This window comes from Sorex araneus, chromosome 1 (genome assembly GCF_027595985.1).
Source record: "Sorex araneus isolate mSorAra2 chromosome 1, mSorAra2.pri, whole genome shotgun sequence".
Lineage (NCBI taxonomy): Eukaryota > Metazoa > Chordata > Mammalia > Eulipotyphla > Soricidae > Sorex > Sorex araneus.
Window position 1 is genome coordinate 241,247,414 of NC_073302.1, and position 20,255 is coordinate 241,267,668.

The 20,255-nt window shown below is 50.8% G+C and overlaps 1 protein-coding gene across 1 annotated transcript; it reads left to right on the forward strand.

Moving 5' to 3' along the window:
• The first annotated feature begins 1,515 nt into the window (after nucleotides 1-1,515).
• URAD (ureidoimidazoline (2-oxo-4-hydroxy-4-carboxy-5-) decarboxylase) lies at nucleotides 1,516-12,628 on the forward strand. The gene is made up of 2 exons (XM_004604554.2): nucleotides 1,516-1,717; nucleotides 11,937-12,628. The coding sequence occupies exons 1-2, from the start codon at nucleotides 1,543-1,545 to the stop codon at nucleotides 12,281-12,283; spliced, it is 522 nt and encodes a 173-aa protein (XP_004604611.2). The 5' UTR covers nucleotides 1,516-1,542; the 3' UTR covers nucleotides 12,284-12,628.
• Nucleotides 12,629-20,255: the final 7,627 nt, after the last annotated feature.

The window sequence follows — 20,255 nt, forward strand, 5'->3', positions numbered from 1 at the left end:
AAATGTTTGTATTTTTAACTATAATGGAAAAGCAGCCATAATTTACTTCATTTACTTGTTTGGGGGCTGGGCCTGTAACCCAGTAGTTCTCAGGAGCCATTTCTGCCATCATCAGGAGTGATGCCTGGTGTAGCTGGTGGTTCTGTATTCAGTAAGGTGAGTGCCTTAACTCCTGGACTATCTCTCCAGCTTTGTCACTTTATTTTCAAATACTATTCCCTCCTTTCATTTGACTTTATCTGGTACAAGATTTTGTTTTGATTAATTTTTTTTTAGGTTTTTGGGCCATATCCAGCAATGCTCAGGGGTTACTCCTGGCTCTGCACTCAAGAATTACTCCAGACGGTGCTCAGGGGACCATATAGGGTACCAGGGATCGAATCTGGGTTGGCCCGTGCAAGGCAAGTGTTCTATTTGCTGTACTATCACTTCACCCAGATTTTATTTTAAGAGTGTGTGAAGGAAATTGGAATGAGAAATTGACTCCATGTGGTCAGTTGATGGATCAACTCACCCGAGGTGTCCTGTGGACCTATTGTAAAAAGGATTCTGGGTACCTAAACCACAGAAACAAACAAGATACACATTCTCCAGGTTCATGTAACCAACTGGGCCCAAGACATGACATGTAAATAAAAAAAATAAGCAAGGTGATATCAGGTGAAGAATAGCCATATTCAAAAAGAAAAATAACATATCGAGGCTTCTAGAGACTACTCAGAATTTTGCTGACTTATTCCTTAAAACACTACAGTTCTGTTTAATGGGCATTTACTAAGCTCCCATCACGTTCAGCACCTGAGATACAAGGAAAGCGTAAGTGTGCTCTGCCACAGTACCAGGAAATCAAGTTCTAAATGTGTTGAACCCATGACCTTTCTTTGAATTATCCAGAAAAACATCCCTGGAGACCAATGGCATTAAGATGTTAATTGATCTATCAAGAGGTGACAAAGCGGTGCTGAAATCTCCAACGACTGTTGTGTTGCAATCAATGTCTTTCTTCAAGTCTATTATCAGTTGTTTTAAGTGTTTTGCTGGTCCCTCATTAGGTGCATAAATGTTTTAAGAGTGTGAGTTCTTCTTGATATACAGATCCCTTGATCATTAAGAAATGGCCTTCACTGTAACCTTCTTCAGTCTAAAGTCTATGTTGTCTGATACTAGTATGACCACCTCCAAAATAGAAGTTAATCAAACACAGAAACTAATCAAGTGCCTGGAAATTAAAGATGTTAATGACTCCCAGAGGACTGGAAGCTGAGACTGACAGGCTCCTGCCGGCTCTGATTCTGGGCAGGGTTCACCACACCAAGCAGAGATCTCTGCTCTCTGGATTAGAACCTTAAGCCTGTGTTTGCTCATTGCACAAGTATTCTGGATGCACTTTTCCCAGAGGCATTTCAGATCCTCCAAGTTGCTATTGCACCAAAAAATCAACATGTGCAACTCCACAAATACCACCCCTGAGCCGAGCTGATGCCAGTCATTGCCCTAGAGAGGAGCCTGTGCCGTTCTTCTTCCTGCCCAACAATCCGAGCAATGGACATCAACAAGGTCAACTCCATGGACTTCGGAGAATTCGTGGACGTGTTTGGGAATGTCATTGAGCGATGTCCTCTGATCGCAGCTGCTGTGTGGTCCCAGCGTCCATTCTCTGACCTGGATGACTTGGAGAAACACTTCTTTGACTTTATTGACGGTCTTCCCCAAGCAGGTAAGGCTCTGGTGTCGGCTGGAGTCTCTGCCAGGAGGTTGTAAATATCATTGTAAGACACCTCCAGATATTCTAGTCTTTATTGCTTATAAGCAACGTACTGATTCATCTATTTTGTTGTAAGGTTTGGGGAGTTCCTGCAGGTTTGGGAAATGGAAAGCAGGTCCCTGCAAGATGTCCAGTCGAAAGGGGTGTGAGAAATAGCAATGTTGGCCTGGGTGAAGCAGCTGTTAATATTAAAGCTCTGAGGTGGGGAGGAAAGAACAGGCCAGGAGGCCAAAGGTCAGGCTGAGGGCCCAGCCTCTCTCAGTGTGTGTGTGTATGTGTGTGTGTGTGTGTGTGTGTGTGTGTGTGCGCGCGCGCGTGTGTGTGTTCACTTTAGTAATATGATATCAAAATGGACATTGAGATATCAAAACATCTCAAGAGCCTGGGAAAATAGTGACTAGTCAATGTTTTTGTCAAAAAGTGCAAGTTTGGCCTAGGAAAGCAAATTCATCCAGTTCAACAACTTCCTAGTTGAAAACAAGGCCTGACAGAACTCCTGTGGAGAAAGAAAGAAAGAAAGAAAGAAAGAAAGAAAGAAAGAAAGAAAAAAAGAAAGAAAGAAAGAAAGAAAGAAAGAAAGAAAGAAAGAAAGAAAGAAAGAAAGAAAGAAAGAAAGAAAGAAAGAAAGAAAGAAAGAAAGAAAGAAAGAAAGAAAGAAAGAAAGAAAGAAAGAAAGAAAGAAATGGATGACTGTGAGAAGGGGACCCCACATCGGGGCGGGGCGGGGGGGGGGTAGGGGAGGGAGAGTCCAACCCCAGTGACTCAGAAGGACACACATCGCCTTGCAGGAATCCAGAGACCCTGAGTCAGTCTTCTCTTGCTCCGCTCTGGCTGTCTGGCTGCAGGGCTGGGCTGCCTTCTCCAATGTGCCTTCCACGCAGGTCTGATTGGGGGCTTGAGCTCATCTCTTTCCATTTTAAGTCTCACCTAAGTCCAGGATGCTGGCATCCAGGGTGGTTTCCAATTGTCAAAGACCATATTCAGAATTAGAAAATTCTTTTCTCTCATCTGAGGCATACCTAGGATGGTGTGGTATGCTCACACTAGCAGGAACGGCAGTGTGAAGGATGAAGCTCTCCATTCCACCACTGGCTAAGACTTTGGTGAGAGCTGCCTTCTGGTTGTGAGCTGACTGGTGACTCACAGGAATGGTCCAGCCTTAACCTTGATGAGCGAAATGACTCATTTAAAGGCCCAAAGCTTGCAAAGTAACCAGGACTGGGTAAGGGAGCCTGTGTTTGAATGTCTGAGGAAAGAGAAGTTCAAAGCCAAGCCTTCTGAGGCCGGAGTTATAGTGCAGTGGGGAGGACACTTACCTCCCACATGTCTAACCCACTTAGAGACCTGACGCCCCATAGGGTCCCCTGAGCATGGTTAGGAGTCATCCCTGAGCTCCATGGGGTGTGGCCCCATAGCAGAGAGGATATCAGTCCCAAAGGGTGTGAGCACCGTGTGAGTATCTTGCTTTCTTGAGGGTGTGGCTATGGATCAGGTGTAGAATGTATGCTTTGCTTACGGGCTTCTGATCCCTGGCACTAGGGGAGAAAAATCCTAGATTTATTTCAGTACCCAAAGGGCATAGGGACCCTGGGGAGAAAATATTCTGAGAGGAAGTCAGGATAGAAAGACACTGTGGGCCAACTTCTTGTTCTGCAGACAGGGTGCCTAGATTTGATCCCGGTATCATGTGGCTCCCCAAGTAGCACCAGGAGTGACCCAAGCACAGAGCCAGAAAACAGCCCCCAATTACCATCACATTCCTTCCCCCCCTCAAAAAAAAAAGTTAGGTTAGCAGGAACAACTTCAATCTAGTATTTATTGATTTGTCTAGTAATTCAGCAAATACTGACCTGGGAGTTACCCTATGCCAGGAACTTAGATAATTAAGATTTTTAAAGACAATTAAGATTTTAAATCCCTTATTTCTGGGAGAGAGCTGTGTGGACCTGGTATGAAAGGAAGTTCCATCCCTGGTCCCACATGGTCTCCTGAGCATCCCCAGGATGCAGAGAGCAAAAAGTAACCTCGAAGCATTGCTGACAATCCCCACCAACCCCCCAAAAATATCTCCATTTTTTCCCCACCTAAAATCAAGTTGAAGCTGGCAAAGGTCTCATTAGGTCAGTGATGTCGCTGCTGCCCTGGACACTGTTCTTTGGAGGCACCACCCTGGGGGTGGAGCCTGCCACTTAGCATCCAGTGGCAGCTTGAGTGGGGCCCCTCAGCCTCATCACCTTAATGACATTAGAAAGGAGGTGTCAGTTGTATTACTAATAAGGTCAGCAATGGCTAAAAGAAGTTCACCACTTACATGGGTGTGTTTCATGCGTTTCCCCAAGTGCTTGGCATCTGTTAACTTATTCAATCCTCCTCTTAGTGCCATGGAATCAGCACTAACAATAACTCCCCCATTTTACAGCTGAGAAAATCAAAGTATTGGAGGGTCGAGTGACTCAGCTAAGGACACTGACATAGCTCAGCTGCAAGTGAGAGAGCTGGGATTCAAACCCCGATACTCACTCCAACAGCTTCTGCTTGTTTGCTTTTGTTTGGGGGCACACCTGGCTGTGCTCAGGACTTTTTGTTGTTTTTGTTTTGTTTTGTTTTGTTTTTTGCTTTTTGGGTCACACCCAGCGGTGCATAGGGGTTACTCCTGGCTTTGCACTCAAGAATTACTCCTGGCAGTGCTCAGGGGACCATATGGGACGCTGGGAATCGAACCCGGGTTGGCTGCGTGCAAGGCAAACGTCCCACTTGTCGCTCCAGCCCCTCAGGGCTTACTCTTGACTCTGTCTTCAGGGATCACTCCTGGTGGCACTTGGTGGGACCTAAGCAAGCACGTGAGCCCCTGTACTATCTCCCCAGGCTCCTAAAAGTCCAACTTTAAAGAGGTGTTCAGATTTGGTGCTTTATCTGGTTGAGGATTTGTTTTTTTGGTAATCAGAGAATGTATGATACCCTTCAAAGAAAACTGAAAAACCCCGTTTCTAGAATAAACTAACGATAAAAGCCCATTTTGCTCATGCTATGATAATTGTTGGCCAGTAGGTGGCAGTCCAGGATCAATATTTGGCTCCAGAGCTAATTGGTGCCTGGTCCTTTTCTAACTTCAGACTGAGGAATAGTGATGATAATAGAAGTAACAGCAATGGACAGAAGTTTCACACACACACACACACACACACACACACACGGTAAACAAAATAAACCCACCCCATACCAACTTGTGTTAAAAATTAGAGTACGGGCTGGGGAAATATTTTAAGGAGCTAGAGCAAGCACTGCACGCTGAAGGCTTGCAGATTCTCTGCTTCACCTGGTCCCCAAGAGCCTCCAGGAGCAACCCCTGAGCACACCAGAAGTGGCCCCCCAAAAAAACAAAAAATCAACAAGTAATCACACTGTCATCATGAAGTCACTTGACTTTTTCTTTGTAGTGTTTCTGAATTGCAATAATACCATAATATATTGAAATGCAATGCAACAATTGTAATCTATATCTATTACAGGCCATAGCTGTTGAATTAAAATAATAGTTCAATACTAATTCCCTTGGTGCTGGGGATTGAACCCAGGTTAGTCATTTGCAACTGCTGTACTATCTCACTGGCTCCACCAAATTACTAATTTTTAAAATTTGGGGTGGGGAATATTAGTACAGCAGATAAGATGTTCGTGTTGCATGTGGCCGACCGAAGTTTAATCTCCAGCACCCCATATGTATGGTACCCTGAGCACGACTAGGAGTATCCCTGAGTGCAGAAACAGGAGTAAGCCCCGAGCACAACTGGGTGCAGCTCCCCAAAGAAACAAAAAAATACACGTTTTGGACTAGACCTGGTGACACTGGCGGGGGTGGGGGGACCATATGGTGCAGAGATCCCACCAGGACCTTCTGCATACAAAGCACGCGCTCCAACACTGTGGATTAGCTTCCTGGCCCCGAGGTGCAACCAGAAAAATGTGTTCAGTCAAAGATTTATATTACAGAGAAATAGGACAAATTTAAGGCACTTACCTTGCATGCAGCCAACCCCAGTTCAACCCCCAGCACAGTATATGGTCCTCCAAGCACCACCAGAAATAATCCCTAAGCACAGAACCACTAGGAAACCCTGAGCACTGCAGATGTGGCCCAAAACACACACACACATCCCTATATATGTATGTGTGTACATATGTATATAGGTGTGTGTTTATATATATATATATACACATATATATGTGTGCATATATTTGCATATAATATATGGGCCAGAGAGGTAGTTCAATGGGCTGAGTGCATGCTTTGCATGCAGGAGGCTCAGGTTCATCTCCCCATACATCATGGTCCCCCACAAACCACCAGAGGCAAGCCTGCAGAGCACTGAACCAAGTGGTAGGTAGCCCCTGAACCACCAGGTGTGACCCCATCTTCCCCCTGCCATGTTACAAGTATGTGTGTGTACAACATCCCAAAGGTGATATATTGATTGACAAATACCAGAGTAACCACCATGCCCAGGATGCATTATTCATTAGGACTGGACTAGTGAATAAGATAAAGTCTCTGCCTTCAGTGCATTTGCATTTTAGTGAAGAGATTGCATTGCATGCAACTACAAAGCTCACAGGGGGTCGAAGTCACTGGACGAAGATATGTAATGTTGCAGATATGCCTGGTGCAGAAGGTCTTTCTTGGGAAACGACATTCAAATTTAAGGTCAAAGAAAAAGCGTAAAGCAATCAGATCTAAAGAAGAGAAGAAAACAATCAGAGAAAGCCACACGAAGAAAAGGAATTGAAAGCTTTCACCACTTGGGAGCCCTGAAAAACCCTGGTAAACCCAGGAAAGCAGAGTCTCAGGAACTGTAGGACAGAGGTCAGGATGGAAAGTCAGAACTGTGGGTCCTCTGGGCTAGGACTAGGGTAGGAACTGTAGAGAGATGTGGCTGACATTAGAAACTGCAGATCTTCTGGACAGATTTTGATCAGAAACCAGGAGAACTTAAGGATAAGGCCTAAGAGTTTAGTCTAAGAAACGACTGGCTCTACTGGTGCAGTCTAGAACCAAGAAAGACTTGAGCCTTGAGATGACAGAGAAAAAGGAACCCTCCAAGTCAAAAATGCTGAATAATGACCCAGATAAAATGCTGAGTACTCTGTCTAACTGTAACAAAGGAATTTGGCAGAAAGCGATGAGCTAGATAAGAGTCCCAGTGTTATCAAAGAATTGATGGCATTTAAGTCCAAGGGTCTGGGCTGGAGCGATAGTACAATGGGTAGGGTGTTTGCCTTGCATATGGTCGACCCAGGTTTGATTCCTGGGTATCCTATATGGTACCCCATGCACTGCCAGGAGTATGACTTTAGTGCAAGCCCCTGAGCATTGCCAGGTGTGACCCACAAAACCAAAAATAAAATTTAAAGAAGATAATAAAGCCAAGGAACTAGACAAGTCATCAGTGTTCCTTGGCTTTATTATCGTTTTTAAATTTTAAATTTTAAAGTGGGGAATGAAGGGACGGGGGGGGGGGAGACTGAGTCCCTGGGGTACTGCAGTGATCTGTCAGTGCAAGAATCGGGGATGCAAGCAGGCAAGTGAAGGTCATCTGTCAAAGAGAGAGAGGGGCCCAACAAGTGACAGCTCCTGATAGAGAGGAGGACAGAGGACAGGCTGTGCAGTGAGCCCAGATGGTCATCTGTGAGCCTATGAATGCAGATTGGCTGGCGGGCATGACTGAAAGCTGCTAGAGAGAAAGGACCTGGACAGGCAGGTGAGGAAGTACAGGCTCTGTACTGTCAGTGCCTTTGAGGAGCTTTGCCTGAAGGAAGAGCAGGCACATGGACCAGGAGGGAATCAGGAGGGATTTTATCTGTTTAAGAAGTAAAGGCCTGAGGCTGGAGCGATAGCACAGTGGGTAGGGCATTTGCCTTGCACGCGACCGACATGGGTTCGATTCCCAGCATCCCGTAAGGTCCCCCGAGCAATGCCAGAAGTAATTCCTGAGTGCATGAGCCAAGAGTAACCCCTGTGCATCACCGGTGTGACCCAAAAAGAAAAAAAAGCAAGGCCTGTTCACTTTATGTGAGTGCACGTGGGATGAGGAGTGGTGATGCCCAAGGCTTGTGTGATGGTGAGGAGAAGACAAAGAAAGAGCGGGAGAAACAAATGTGTTTTTTTGGGAGGGGGTCTGAATTTTTTTGAGGTACTATGATTTACAAGGTTATTCATTATCAAGTTTTAGTTATACAATTTTCCAACACAAATCCCATCAGCAGTGTCAGGGAGCACTTCTGGCTGGACTCAGGAACCATATGGGGTGCCAGGGATTAAACCCAGGTGGGCTGCATGCAAGGCAAGTGCTATAGCCACTGTACTGTTGCTCTGTCTTTGGAGCCATATTTGGGGCCTCCTCCACATGTGCCCCCCACCAGGGTTTACTTCTGGCTCTGCACTCAGGACTTACTCCCAGTGGTGCTCAATGAACCATATGGAATGCCGAGGGTTGAATCCAGGTTGCCACGTGCAAGGCGAATGCTCTTCCCACTCTACTACCACTCCAACCCTGAAAATAATGTTTAAGGGTTATAGTATGAAATGTCCGGAGGGGGCACCAGTATGTAAGTAGAGATGCTTTTCCTTGATAGAAGGAACAAAAGACCTATCGGGCCAAGAAAATGTTTAAATTTGGGGGTTCTGGTGGGCAGTAGTGGAGTTCTAGGTCAACTGTCTGTTCTGCAGTACTATTCCATGACCGTACCCTGACCAATACACAAGCCTTAGCTGTAGTCATTCTTCATTCCAGATGCACACATGAGTATATCTTATTTCCAGAGATCCCTGTATATTCCCTGTTCTATTAAGTGAGTCTCAGGGTGTGGAGCTATAGTGTAGCCAGTAGGATGCTTGTCTTGCACTTAGCCCACCCAGGTTTGATTCCAACATCCCATATGATCCCCAGAGCCCCACCAAGAGTGATTCCTGAGCACAGAGCCAGGAGTAAGCCCTGAGCACCTCTGAGTGTGGTCAGAAAAACAAAATGATGATGATGATGATGATGATGATATGAGTTGAAGCTCAGTGCCAGAAATGTTTCTAGGTGCAAAAAGCCATGACTGTGGGCCAGAAAGACAGTACTGTGGGTAGAGCTTTTGTCTTGCTTGTCACTGACCAGGTTCAATTCCCAGCATCCCAAATGGTCCCACAATCCCTCCAAGAGTAATCCCTCAGCACAGAGCCAGGAGTAAGTCCTGATCACTGCTAGGTGTTGCCCAAAACCAAAAATTTATGACGGTGGCCAGAGAGGTAGGACAGGGGAGTAAGGCTCCTGCCTGTCATACTCAGACCCTGGCTGAATCCTCCAGGAGCAGACCAGAGCACAGAACCAAGAAAAATCTCTTGCACCTCAGAGTGTGGCCCCAACCTGCCCCTCATCCATGACTTTTGGATGAGAGCAAATAGCACACGTCCACACCTACTTACATAGAAGTGGCATGCCGATCACAGCTGATAAACCTAAGACTGAGGGAAGGTTGTGGAAGGCAGCTGGAGAGGGAATGCTCACCAGGCACTCACCCAGGCTAGCAAGCACCGGGTGGCATCTCCGTGTGCACCCAAAGTTGGCACACACCTGCTTCACTTTGGAGCAGAAGATCTAGGGTGAGGGGGACTTCAGGATGAAATTCTGAAAGAAATGTGTCTCAGTTGAGGTCAGAAGGGGTGGCTAGGTGGCCGCCTCGGGGATAACTCCAGGTCTCTCGTGGTTTCAGGTAATAAAGATCAAGGCAGGTGCTATTTCTTGGGGCTCTGCACCGTACCTAAATCCTCAGCTCATTTTCTTTCCATCTGCAATCAAGGTGTGTATGTGTGTGTGCGTGTGTGTGTTTAAATTCTACTTCCTCTTTTTGCGTCTCTTCTCGATTTTTGACCTTTTCTTGGCCTCTTTTCTCTCTTTTCCCCCAAACAGACCATGCGCTCCTTCTTTGGCACACACACACACACACACACACACACACACACCAGGTGATCTTTTCCAGGGAGGAAGACACTCACACACACACACACCAGGTGATCTTTTCCAGGGAGGAAGACACACACACACACACACACACACACACACACACAAACACACCCCAGGTGATCTTTTCCAGGGAGGAAGACCAGGGAGAAAGGAGCAACTAGAGCGAGACTGAAGGAAGAGGTGGCCGGCAGGGGGCGCCAAATAGGCACCCCGTCCCCACCACCCCTGCAGGAACTTCCCCCCTCCCGCCCCCCACCCGCCCACACTAATTTCTAGATCTCTAAAGAGCAGGGGTGAAGAGAGGGCGAGAAGGAGGGTCCCTCAACACCCAGGCTCTCGGCCCTCTGGCGGGGAGAGAAGGCCGAGAGGCATCTGGAAAGCAGTGTTGTTCCACATGTCGCCGTTCCCGCACTGCCCAGGGAGGGGGTCTGGCTGGGGTCCTCTGCACGGGGTCGACCACCCCTGCCCAGAGCCCAGAGGAGTTGGGGCGGACGCCTCCCCTGCGCTTTGGCAGGGCGCTGAGCTGCTGCTAGATGCGGCAAGAACCACCTCACGTATGCAGCGCGCCAGGTTCAGGGTCCGGGAGGAGCGGGCGGTTGTAGGGACGGATTGCAGAGGCGACTGGTGCTTGTTATTCAACTCCCCTAAACCTTGCAGAGTTGGGGACAGCCCGTGCCCGGAGCATGACTGGAAGCTGGCTGAAGTCCAGGAGACAGACGCCATCAAGTGATGAAATCGGGTTCCCTCCCCCCACCCCACCCCCCGCCAGCCTTTCAGGGTCGTCGTTTAAATGGAGGTGCCCCCACCCCAACCCCAATAGCTCTCACCATCTATTATTGGTCCAAAACGTGGATGGTCAAAATCCCAGTTCTTTCATTGGATGGAAACCAAGATAAGGTTTGACTAAGTGGAGGTTGACACCTTAATCAAAAGCTTTATTATTATTATTAATATTATTATTGTTTAAATGACACCTCCTTTCCCCTTTCAGTAGAGCCCTAGGAATATTCCCAGTACCAGAATCAGATGCTTTCAGCTACATGTATCTGGCCAGTCCTTCTGCCCAATTTCTGCGTTTGCTAATCGGCTGTGGATCACAGATTTGCAGCATTAGCCGCGGCGTTTTGGGTAAATGAATGGTGTCTAATCCGCAGCAAGTTAGGTGTCATTACCCTCATTGTATAGTTTATGCTTAAATAACCCTATCGGAAATCTGGCTCAGCCCTGAGACTCTAATTTTGCCTTTGGAGATCTAAGCAAATTGCTGGGCCAAAACTCCAGGAAAGCCCTGGATTAGGATTGCAAATCCCCACGCATCCCAGCAGGGGAGGGGGTTTTCCCTGTGAAACCTAGGAGATAATGAGAGGCTAAAAACAAAACAAAACAAAGCGCCCCGAGTCACTTTCTACAGCCTCCTTCGGGGACCTGCAACCGGAAAGAGGGAATGAGTTTCAGAAAAAGGAGGTTGGGGAGAGGGGGGTGAGGAGGAGTGAGGGGGTGTTAGGGTAGAGGAAAGCCACTTTCATGGAGATCACTTCGGAATTGCGTCTGCAATGCTCCTCTTCTCTGCTATTCGGGTTCCAGAAACTCCCGAACTCACACTATTAGGGTCAAAAAAATATCCCGGACGTTTATTTGCCAAGCGTCACGGATTGTTAGTTACCGCTGCGGACCCTCCCCGCCCTTCTCCTTGGGAACAGAACGAAATTCATTCCGTGGCCTTTGCAGGAAGTCTTCGGGGGCCCTTGTGTGCGGGCCCTCCTCGACATCAAAGCCCCCTGAGAGCAAAGGACTTTGAAAAGATACGAACTGCTCGGGCTCCTTATCTCATCCCTGCTCCCTCCCGAGCAAGTCGTAAATTCCGAGCCGCGGCCGCCTCTCCCCGCGGATCATCTTGCCCCAAGGTCTCAAAGGACAAACTTGTCACTTCCCGCCCCGCCCCTGGGTTCTGGTTCCGAGCCGGATGCGTGCCCGAGAAGGGGCGCAAGTTGCGGGGTGGGGGGTCCCGGGCAACTCCGGAGTGGGTCCCGCGTCCCCTTCTGGGTGGCCAAGCTTCATTCTCGGAGCCCGCTTGGAACGGGGCTGGGCAGGGGCCCGGGGGCGGGCTTCGGCCTGCAGGGCGCGCTCCGAGCCGCCTGCGCCACGCGGTGCCGTCTGCTTCTCCGCAGGTCAAGAGGGCATCCTGCGCTGCCACCCGGACCTGGCGGGCCGCGAGCTGCAGCAGGGCACGCTCACCGCCGAGTCGCAGCGGGAGCAGAGCGGCGCGGGCCTCACCAGCCTAGGCGCCGACGAGCGGCGCCGGCTGTCGGAGCTCAACGCGCAGTACCGCGCGCGCTTCGGCTTCCCCTTCGTGCTGGCCGCGCGGCTCAGCGAGCGCTCGGCCGTGCCCCGAGAGCTGGCGCGCCGCCTGCACTGCCCGCCCGCCGACGAGCTGCGCACCGCCCTGGGCGAGGTGAAGAAGATCGGCCGCCTGCGACTCGCCGACCTCCTGGGCAGCGACCCAGCCAAACTGTAGCGACCACGCGAGCCTCGGCGCGACCCGGCTCGGGGCGCCCTGGGCACGAAGCTGGTGCGGGCCTGGAGAGGCGGCCGTGCGCCGCACCGAGGGTTGGGAGAATCGGGGGGGCCCCTACCACCAACGCGCCCCTTTGTCCTCCGCACACGCGCACGCTCTGCCGAGATAGCTGCCTGGTTCCGTGCTCTGCCTCGGTGTATCCACTCACTGCTTCAATTCTTCCCTCCCTTTGAGGCTTGTGGTCGCCATCAGCCCTTGTGGATCCGAAGCCGTTTATCCAGCTGTTTGGCTGCCCACTGTCTCCCGCTAAACCCGAACTGCAAAGCAAAAACCGGCCCGGAGGGGCGCGGGGAGGGGGTTTTAAAAAAAGAAGAAGAAAGAAACCTTTTACCCCACTGTGGTTTGTCTGATTTTTCTTCTCCCACCTCTTTGCTGCGCCCCACCATTAACAGGGAGGGGGGACTTTCTCACTGAGGTGGGGGTTGCCTCTGTGCCTCAAACCCCAAAGGGAAGCTTGTGTCTGGGCCCAGGGCCCGTGTCGCGAGCCGGCGACAGTGGTGGGTGGCAGGAACGCACTGGGCGTGGGCAGGGTGGGGAGGCGCCTTGGGGGGTGGACAGAGCTGCTTCGACCCTTGCAGGTGTGGAGGTGGAGGTCACCGGGCTTGGAGCTCAGAGTGGGCCCATGGGTCTCTCTCAGGCCCCGGACTCGCCCGAGAACGTTGGCTCAGCTCAGTGCCCGTCATTAAATAGAAAGTGACACTAGTAATAAAGTTGGGAGTGTTGAAAGAAACAGGGGACCCTGCCTCGGGTAGTTGAGGTGCTGGTGGGACTCTTCCCTGCTAACCTGCTCCACCAGGGACCTCAATAGATCTGGCTTCTCCCTGTACCTGCTCCTCTCCCCCAGTTGAAACCTACCCCCAGCCCCTGGCCTTTGCAGGTTGGAGGGTCTAAAGCTAAATAAGCAAAGACAGCAGACCCGGTGGGTGGTGCTCAGGACTGAATCCGGGCTCTGTGCTCAGGGATCACTCCTGGTGGGGATCCGGGGGACTATTTACGGTTGGCTGCGCACAAGGCAAGTGCTAGACCAGTTGTACTGTCGCTCAGGCCCCGCTGTCGACTGTTTGGAAGACCAGAGATGTGGGATGGCAGGAGGAAGAAAACCTTTCCCATTAAAATACATAAAATAAACAGTGGTGTGGCTGTTTGCCAGTCCGGAAGTGTCCTTGCTGCGTAGCGGGGGGGGGGGGGGGGGGGGGCTGGCATTCTCCAGGAAGAAGCAAGGGGCTCTATACAGTGTTCCTTCGTGAAAGCCAGAGGTTTGGAGGGTGTTGGGGATGTGTGGGAAGTCCACAGCCAGCACCCCTGCAGACCCGCGCCAGGCCTCCTGGGCCTGCGCCAGACCCGGGTACATAGCGCAGGGACACCAGGTGGTCCCAGCCAGGCCCTCAGGACAAGTCAGCTTCTGCGTTCTTTGACCGGGAAGTGGGGGGGAGGGGCAATTTGGGCCTGGGGCTAGACGCGGGTTTCTCTCCCATCCGGGTAACCTGGGGGCTTTCCTGACTCGCATGGCACTCCTGCTGCGGGCTGTGTTCTGGCCCGAGGTTACTAAGGACAGGGAAGGAGTCTTTCCAAGTGCCCTGTCTGAGGTTACGGTATGGGGACTCAGAGAGATGTGCTCCCCCAAAAAGGAGGGAGTAGAACTCCCTACGGGGAAGTGTCCCTGCTGTCTGTCATGTGGACCTCCAGCTCACCCCGGGCGTCTCCAATTACAAGAGTTACATTTCAACGGTTCAAAGCTTGTCCTGGGAAATTGTTGATTTCTGCAGGAGGGGGAGACGTTGGATCCACCCACCCCTTCCGAGGACTTGGGGTGGGGTTGGCGGGTGGACGAAGGGCGAGGACGAGTTGGCGGAACCGAGTCTCTTCCAAGGTCATCAGGGCCTTGGCAGCCGCAAGGGCGGGCGCGCAACGCGGGACGTGGGCGCGGGGCTAGGGAAGGTCCTTCTATCAAATGCTGGAGGCCTCCTCCTTTTTCCTTCCCCAGAGTCAAGAAGCGGACGCTGGTCCTCGCACGGGCGGGCTGTTTCTCGCCTCCAACAATGACCCGCTTGGACTCTGTGGCCCTCGCTCTCGAGGTGTTTCCCCGTTGTAGCGCTGGTTGCGCAGGACGCGGGAGAGAGCCGAGGCAGGGCCCCAGCGCCCACGACCCGGGGATCTCCGCGTGCGCTCCAGTCTCTGGGTCGCCGGCGCAACCCGGATGCGGTCAGCCCGTATTGGGGGAGCGCAGAATTAATCAGAGCACATTGCAGGCTGAATTACTTGTGAATTCGTTATTACTTTTGTTCTTCTTCTTTTTCTTTCTTTCTAATTTTTTTTTTAAAGCAGTGTCAACGCTAAGAAGATTGGGAGGGTCTGATATTAGTTTCTGAAACCTTCAGCGCCCTTCTTGCGCACTTCCCTTCCCAGGTAGGGCAGTGATTTTCATTCCCTTAAAATGCCCAAACCCAGCGAGTACAGGGCTTGTAGAAAGGAGAGGAGAACCCATTGGCACTCATCTGTGGGAAACAAATTGATTGGGGGGTGTCCTTTTAATTTCCCCAGAAAGTCGAGGGTTTGGGGACTGAAGCTGTCCCCAAGTGCTCACGGACAAAGGGAAGAAGTGTAGAGGTGTGGTGGGGTAGAGACAACATGATTGTTTAGCATAATCTTTATTCATTTAAAAAGTGACACGTTCTAGTCACAGGCTATTGACTTCAATTTTTTTTTAAATAAAGAGCTCTTTTCAAGACTATTTCCTACAGGACGAGAGGAGTTTATGTTTTCTTTGATGGAAACAATTCCAGAACAAATTTGAGGTGAAATTCACCTTTCTGGAATAGAATAAGCGGCCTTAAGCAGGTGCCTATAGAAGAGAGAAATAAAACGAGGGCGGGAAGTAGAAAGAACCGCCCCCACCGCAGAACCTGATTGCTCTGATACTATTTGGTGTGGGGGTGGGGTGGGGAGGTTGGATTCCGGTAATCCTGCTGGTTGGTTTTGTGGTGGAGAGACAATGTTTCTAGGGTGGCACCCACAGTCTTAGTAATGATTAACATCTGTACTGAGAGCTGCAGGATGCAAAGGATGCATCCAGGGGTAGTTTGGTGTCGCCAGTGCAACAGTGAGCTGTGTGACCTTGGAAAAGTCAATGACTCTCTGGACCTCAGGTTCCCGCTCTGGGAATTGGATGTTACACAGATCTGAGCTTCTTGTCTGTTGAGAGAAACTTCCCAGTGGGCCTGATGGACACAAGGAGTTGTGAATCTTTCTCCTTTGTCACCTAGCCTACCTGGGGCTTCCAGGGAAGAGATTTTCATATGATAAACAAAGGTCACTCTATGCACAAGACTTGGTGACTGGGCAGATGGTAATGAAGGGCCTCCATGCCAAAACCACGTGGTGACTTTTGGCTGCTGTGGGCCCCAGATCCTTGTTCTCCTCGGGGGACTTCCTCTGGGGCAGAGCTCTCGTGACCTGTCTGCAGGTTCTGATTCATTTCTGTGCATGTCTGTCACATCCCATTGGATTGTGTCAAATCAGTCCCACATACTTAGCCACGTTCTCTAAACTCAGTCCCACATATTTAGCCACATACTCTAAACTCAGAAAAAATAGCAGGCAACCTCCAATTCTGTTTGCATCATGGTCACTCAGTGCACAGAACCAGGTCTGCCCAGAATGCACCTTTATTCTTTTAGATCCGGATTGGAGGGAAACCGATGTACACCTTAATTCAGACAAGAAAGCAATTGGCCCCTCCACCGAGACAGCTGTTTCCACACTCCTTCCCTGTGCCCTGTCCCCAGCAGAGAAACTCTAGCCCCTACCAATGCAAAAATGTTTCCTCCAAGCACCGGAAAAAATGCAGATTGCTGGGGAGAGGGAGAGAGACCGCCTTGGCCCCCTTGGTGGATGTGGGCACATCTGCTCCTGAAGACAAGCCTGGACAGCTGTAGGCAGCTGCCACAGTCCCTCCCTGCTGTCCAGGACCAACGTGGGAGGCTCCATTGTGGCCTGATAGGGCCAGCAGGCAGTGGGCTCTAGGGAAGCCCCACAGAAAGAACCCTGCCATCGATTTCTTTCTTGGAGATGTTAGTTGAGTGATCTGCGGTGAACAGGGTGGGGTGAGTGGGGTCAGAACAACCATTATCGAACCTTCCTTTGTGCAAGAGGGTTACTGATTGGGCACAGTGGCTGAAAGACTCCCTAGACCCCAAATTAAGTGGCGATCGAGTCTCTTTTCTGCAGTGTGGAACAAACACGGTCACAGTGAGGCCAAGAGGAATCATTTTTTCACATGTAAACTTCACTTCCTTTTAACTCTTTCTTATCGATCCTGGGGATCCAGGTCAACACGGGGTGAGGGCTTCCTCTGAGCGCCAAAAAAAGGGGTCTGGAAAGGCCCCGTGCTGTTGAATACTTTCCTCCAAACCCCTTTTTGTGGGATTCAGAAAGAAGACTTGTTGGTTAAGGTGTGCGCGGGCAACCTGCCCTATCTGTGTTACAAGGGTCATCAGCGCCCCAGTTTCCAGGAGGCGCAGCTATGGGGAAAAACTGGGTCCCCCCAAGCCGGAGCAAACAGCAGGAACCTTTGAGCAGGGAGGGAGCTGCGTCAGCTTCAATGATCTGTGGATTCAAGGAGTGTCTCATCTGCCTGGAGGCGGGGCCGCCCCTTCCCTTCCGGAACCTCCTGCCCCCCACCCCCCTCTGTACCCCTACCCTCCCCACCAGCCACCAGCCGGGATCCTGAAAGCCCTGGCGCTCTCCAAGGAATGTGGAGCAGCTTCTGCAGCCCCAGTAACAAAGAGCTGTCCCTTTGATGGCCCCCCTCCTCACTCTGACGCTTCTATTTACCTGGGTTTCTTTCTTCTTCCATCTCCTGCCTTTAAAGGCCAGCAATGGCACTGGCTCCAGGGGGTCACGTCAGCCCCAGGCCAGCCCCAAGCTTCCCAAACAAATCTTTCCCAGAGTCTTGGGTGGAAGGTGTCTCTGGTGGGGGCAGCCAGGTAGGAGGGAGGATCATCTGGGGGTGAGGTGAGCCCTGGGACTGACGTCCTCAGCTCTGTCCTCCCTGGGGTGGTCCCAAAGACCCAAAGACTCACTCAGCACCCTGGGATGCAGCCTGGTGAGCACTGCCAAGACTTGTGTTCTGTGACTCTGCTGTGGATGGCACCTGTGTTTTCCTGGGCCATACATGTGCACCCAGAGTAGAAGGGCTGCCCACATCTCTAGAAAACCTTTGATAGGCCCCAGAAGATGTGCCAGAGGTAAAGACCCCCCCCACACACACACCCCACCACCAATCTCTATTCCAATCAGTCATCTCAAAGTCCCTCTTCCTCATTCCCACCACCCCACCCTGCCTTTGGGCACCTGCTTTCACTCTGAGGAGCTTGTCCCAGAACCCTTTTCTCAAACCCCACAACCTTAGGGGTGTGTGTGTGGAGGGGTTACTTTCCATAAAGCAAGGAACCGAGTTCCCCCATTTTCTTCCTCCAGTCTCAGTATCCCAGATGAGTTTCAGACATCCCTGTGATCCAGCCCGTCAGAGCAGGTATCTGGCATGGCCCTGGTGCCACAGAAACCCTGGATGCCTTCCCCCCTTCCCTGCAGCACCCACATTTGGACAGGCAGTCAGAGCCCTTTCTCCCCTGTAGAGCTTAGAGACTCAGCTGGAAAACCAGGATAATTAGCCAGTGGCCTGCGGCTGGGCCATAAAAACGCAGGAAGCAGCCACCACAGGGCGGAGGGGACGACCATGCCCAATAAAAGGATTGTTCCAAAGAATGCCCACATTCCAAAGACACCAGCTTGCGCCTGGACCTCAATTTCCAGAGTTGGGGGCTCACCGTGGGATGAGGGTGTGGGGGATGCAAAGAGGAGTTATGTCTCCAGGAAGGGGAAGATGTTTGCTAGATCTAAAGTTGTAGGTCCCACCACTTAACCTTCTACTTTCCGACTTTATCAGGCCTGAAGACCACCCCCCTTCCTCACGGCCCCCTCACTCAGACTCTCTGTGGTAATAGGATTTGCAATTGATTTCCTATTGGCTTTCTTGAGCGGTCCAGAGGCACTCAGCTGTCTCAGCCAGGCCTGGGAGACCCATGAGGAAAACCTGCTCAGGTGCCCCAGCCCCCCACCCCCTTCCTTTAAACCTTCTTTCTTGAGAGACACAAAGGATCAGAGAGACACAGGGGCGGCGGGGGCGGGGAGTTGAGTATGGGTATGGGGCAGACCCCTACCCCACCCCCTCTAGTTCACATCCCACTTGACCTGGTCTGGGTGGTGTCATCAGTAACACGCAGAGAATGACAACACTAGCTTTGTTCTCCATCCAGAGAGAGATGTGGGATGGCGGGAGATAAAGGAACTGGCAAAGCATGACCAGGTTCAGCAGAGATGACAAGATGCAGTCGCCAATATCAGAGAAACCTTAGCCGTGATCATGGCCAAGAGCAAAATCAGGAGGGAGGTGGATGTCCAGCTGGTTTTCTGAGCACTGAAAGCACCAGTCTGCGGGTCCTAGTGCTGGGGATCCTCAGGTCCTGTTCTGGCAGCCATCAGAGTGTGGAGAGAATAGGGGCTGAAATCCTGCCGTTAGTCATTCCCACAAGACTGAGAGTGAGGTGAGCTGAGAGCGCAGGAGGAGAATCCTGTCTCCCTGAGCTCCTGGGGTGTAGCTCCCCTGCCAGATTCCTGGGGCACCCACCTCCTGCACACGCTGCTTCCAAGTCTGTCCCATTTGGAGCTTCTGAGAAGTTACCCATTAGTAATGGCTGGGGGTTGCAGTCATTCGCATCTTCTGGGGCTGAAGAGTTATTTTCTCCAGAAATGTTTTGCTTTGCAAAGATGAAAGTGTCTTTAAGGCAGAGCCATGATATATGATGTGTAAGTGTCTTGGTTCCTATTAGCCCAAATCCTAAACTCCATTTCCCTTGAGCGTTAATAGAAAATAGAAGAGTGCAAATAGAAGACTGTGCTCACTAAATGCTCATCAACAACATACCGGGTAACCCAGCCATGCTTTGGAAGTAAGCAAAGGAAAGAGGAGAATATTAACCCTCCCCCCCACACACACTCCACTCCCAGCTTTGCCCCAACCACCATTGTAGCCAAATTTATGTCTCAGGTTCTTGGTAATTTTAAGTCTTGAATTAAATGTTTACAACATGAATTGCTTCACGTTGACATTAATCCTAAATGTCAGAGGGACTTGGAGATGCAGGCTACACCTAGGCTCATAATCGAAAGTCCTGCAGAGGATGGGTGGTGTCTTTGGTATCCTGAAAAATATGATCAACGGTGGCTGTGCCTGGGCCGTGCGGTCGCCCTGGACAAGAGGGCAGAGCCCAAAGCACTGTCTGGGGGGCCTAAGGGTTCCCAGGTTTCTAACCACCACCCCCTCATCAGAAATGGTGCCATCAAAGCAATGGCTTCCTTTTCCTTTCCCAGACCCATGGAGCATCTAGACGTCTCATGTCAACACCCCCCTTCCTTGCAAATGCATCAAGACACTCCTTAGTCTCCAAGCCCTGATTCCCACCGAGGCGGCTCATCCTCTGCACGCCCCCCCCCACTTCTTTTGCAAGTCTCTTGATTCCATTCTTTGAACCTGTGATTGGAGGTTAAAGTGCACCAGGTTGGAAGGAGGAAGTCTTAACAATAAAGGTTTGAATATTTAGCTGTGATCGGGTCGCAGCCCACCAGTGAGCTCAGCCCCCCTCCCCACCTCAACACACACACCCTTATCTTTTAAAATGCAAATCATGTTTCGGGGGTTTGTACGCTGGTGCGCTGCAGCGCCTCGACGTCTCCAGCCATTGGTGTCTGTGTCATTACTAATAGAGTCCTGTAAACACTCGTTAATCACGTAAGGCCGCGGGCCCGGGCTCCGCACGCCAGCCTGTGGCGGGTCTTCCCCGCCTCTGCTGCC

Coding starts and splice junctions, on each gene's coding strand:
- URAD (XM_004604554.2), top strand. CDS start 1,543: ATGGACATCAACAAGGTCAACTCCATGGACTTCGGAGAATTCGTGGAC. Junction 1,718..11,936: donor TGACGGTCTTCCCCAAGCAG/GTAAGGCTCTGG, acceptor GCTTCTCCGCAG/GTCAAGAGGGCATCCTGCGC.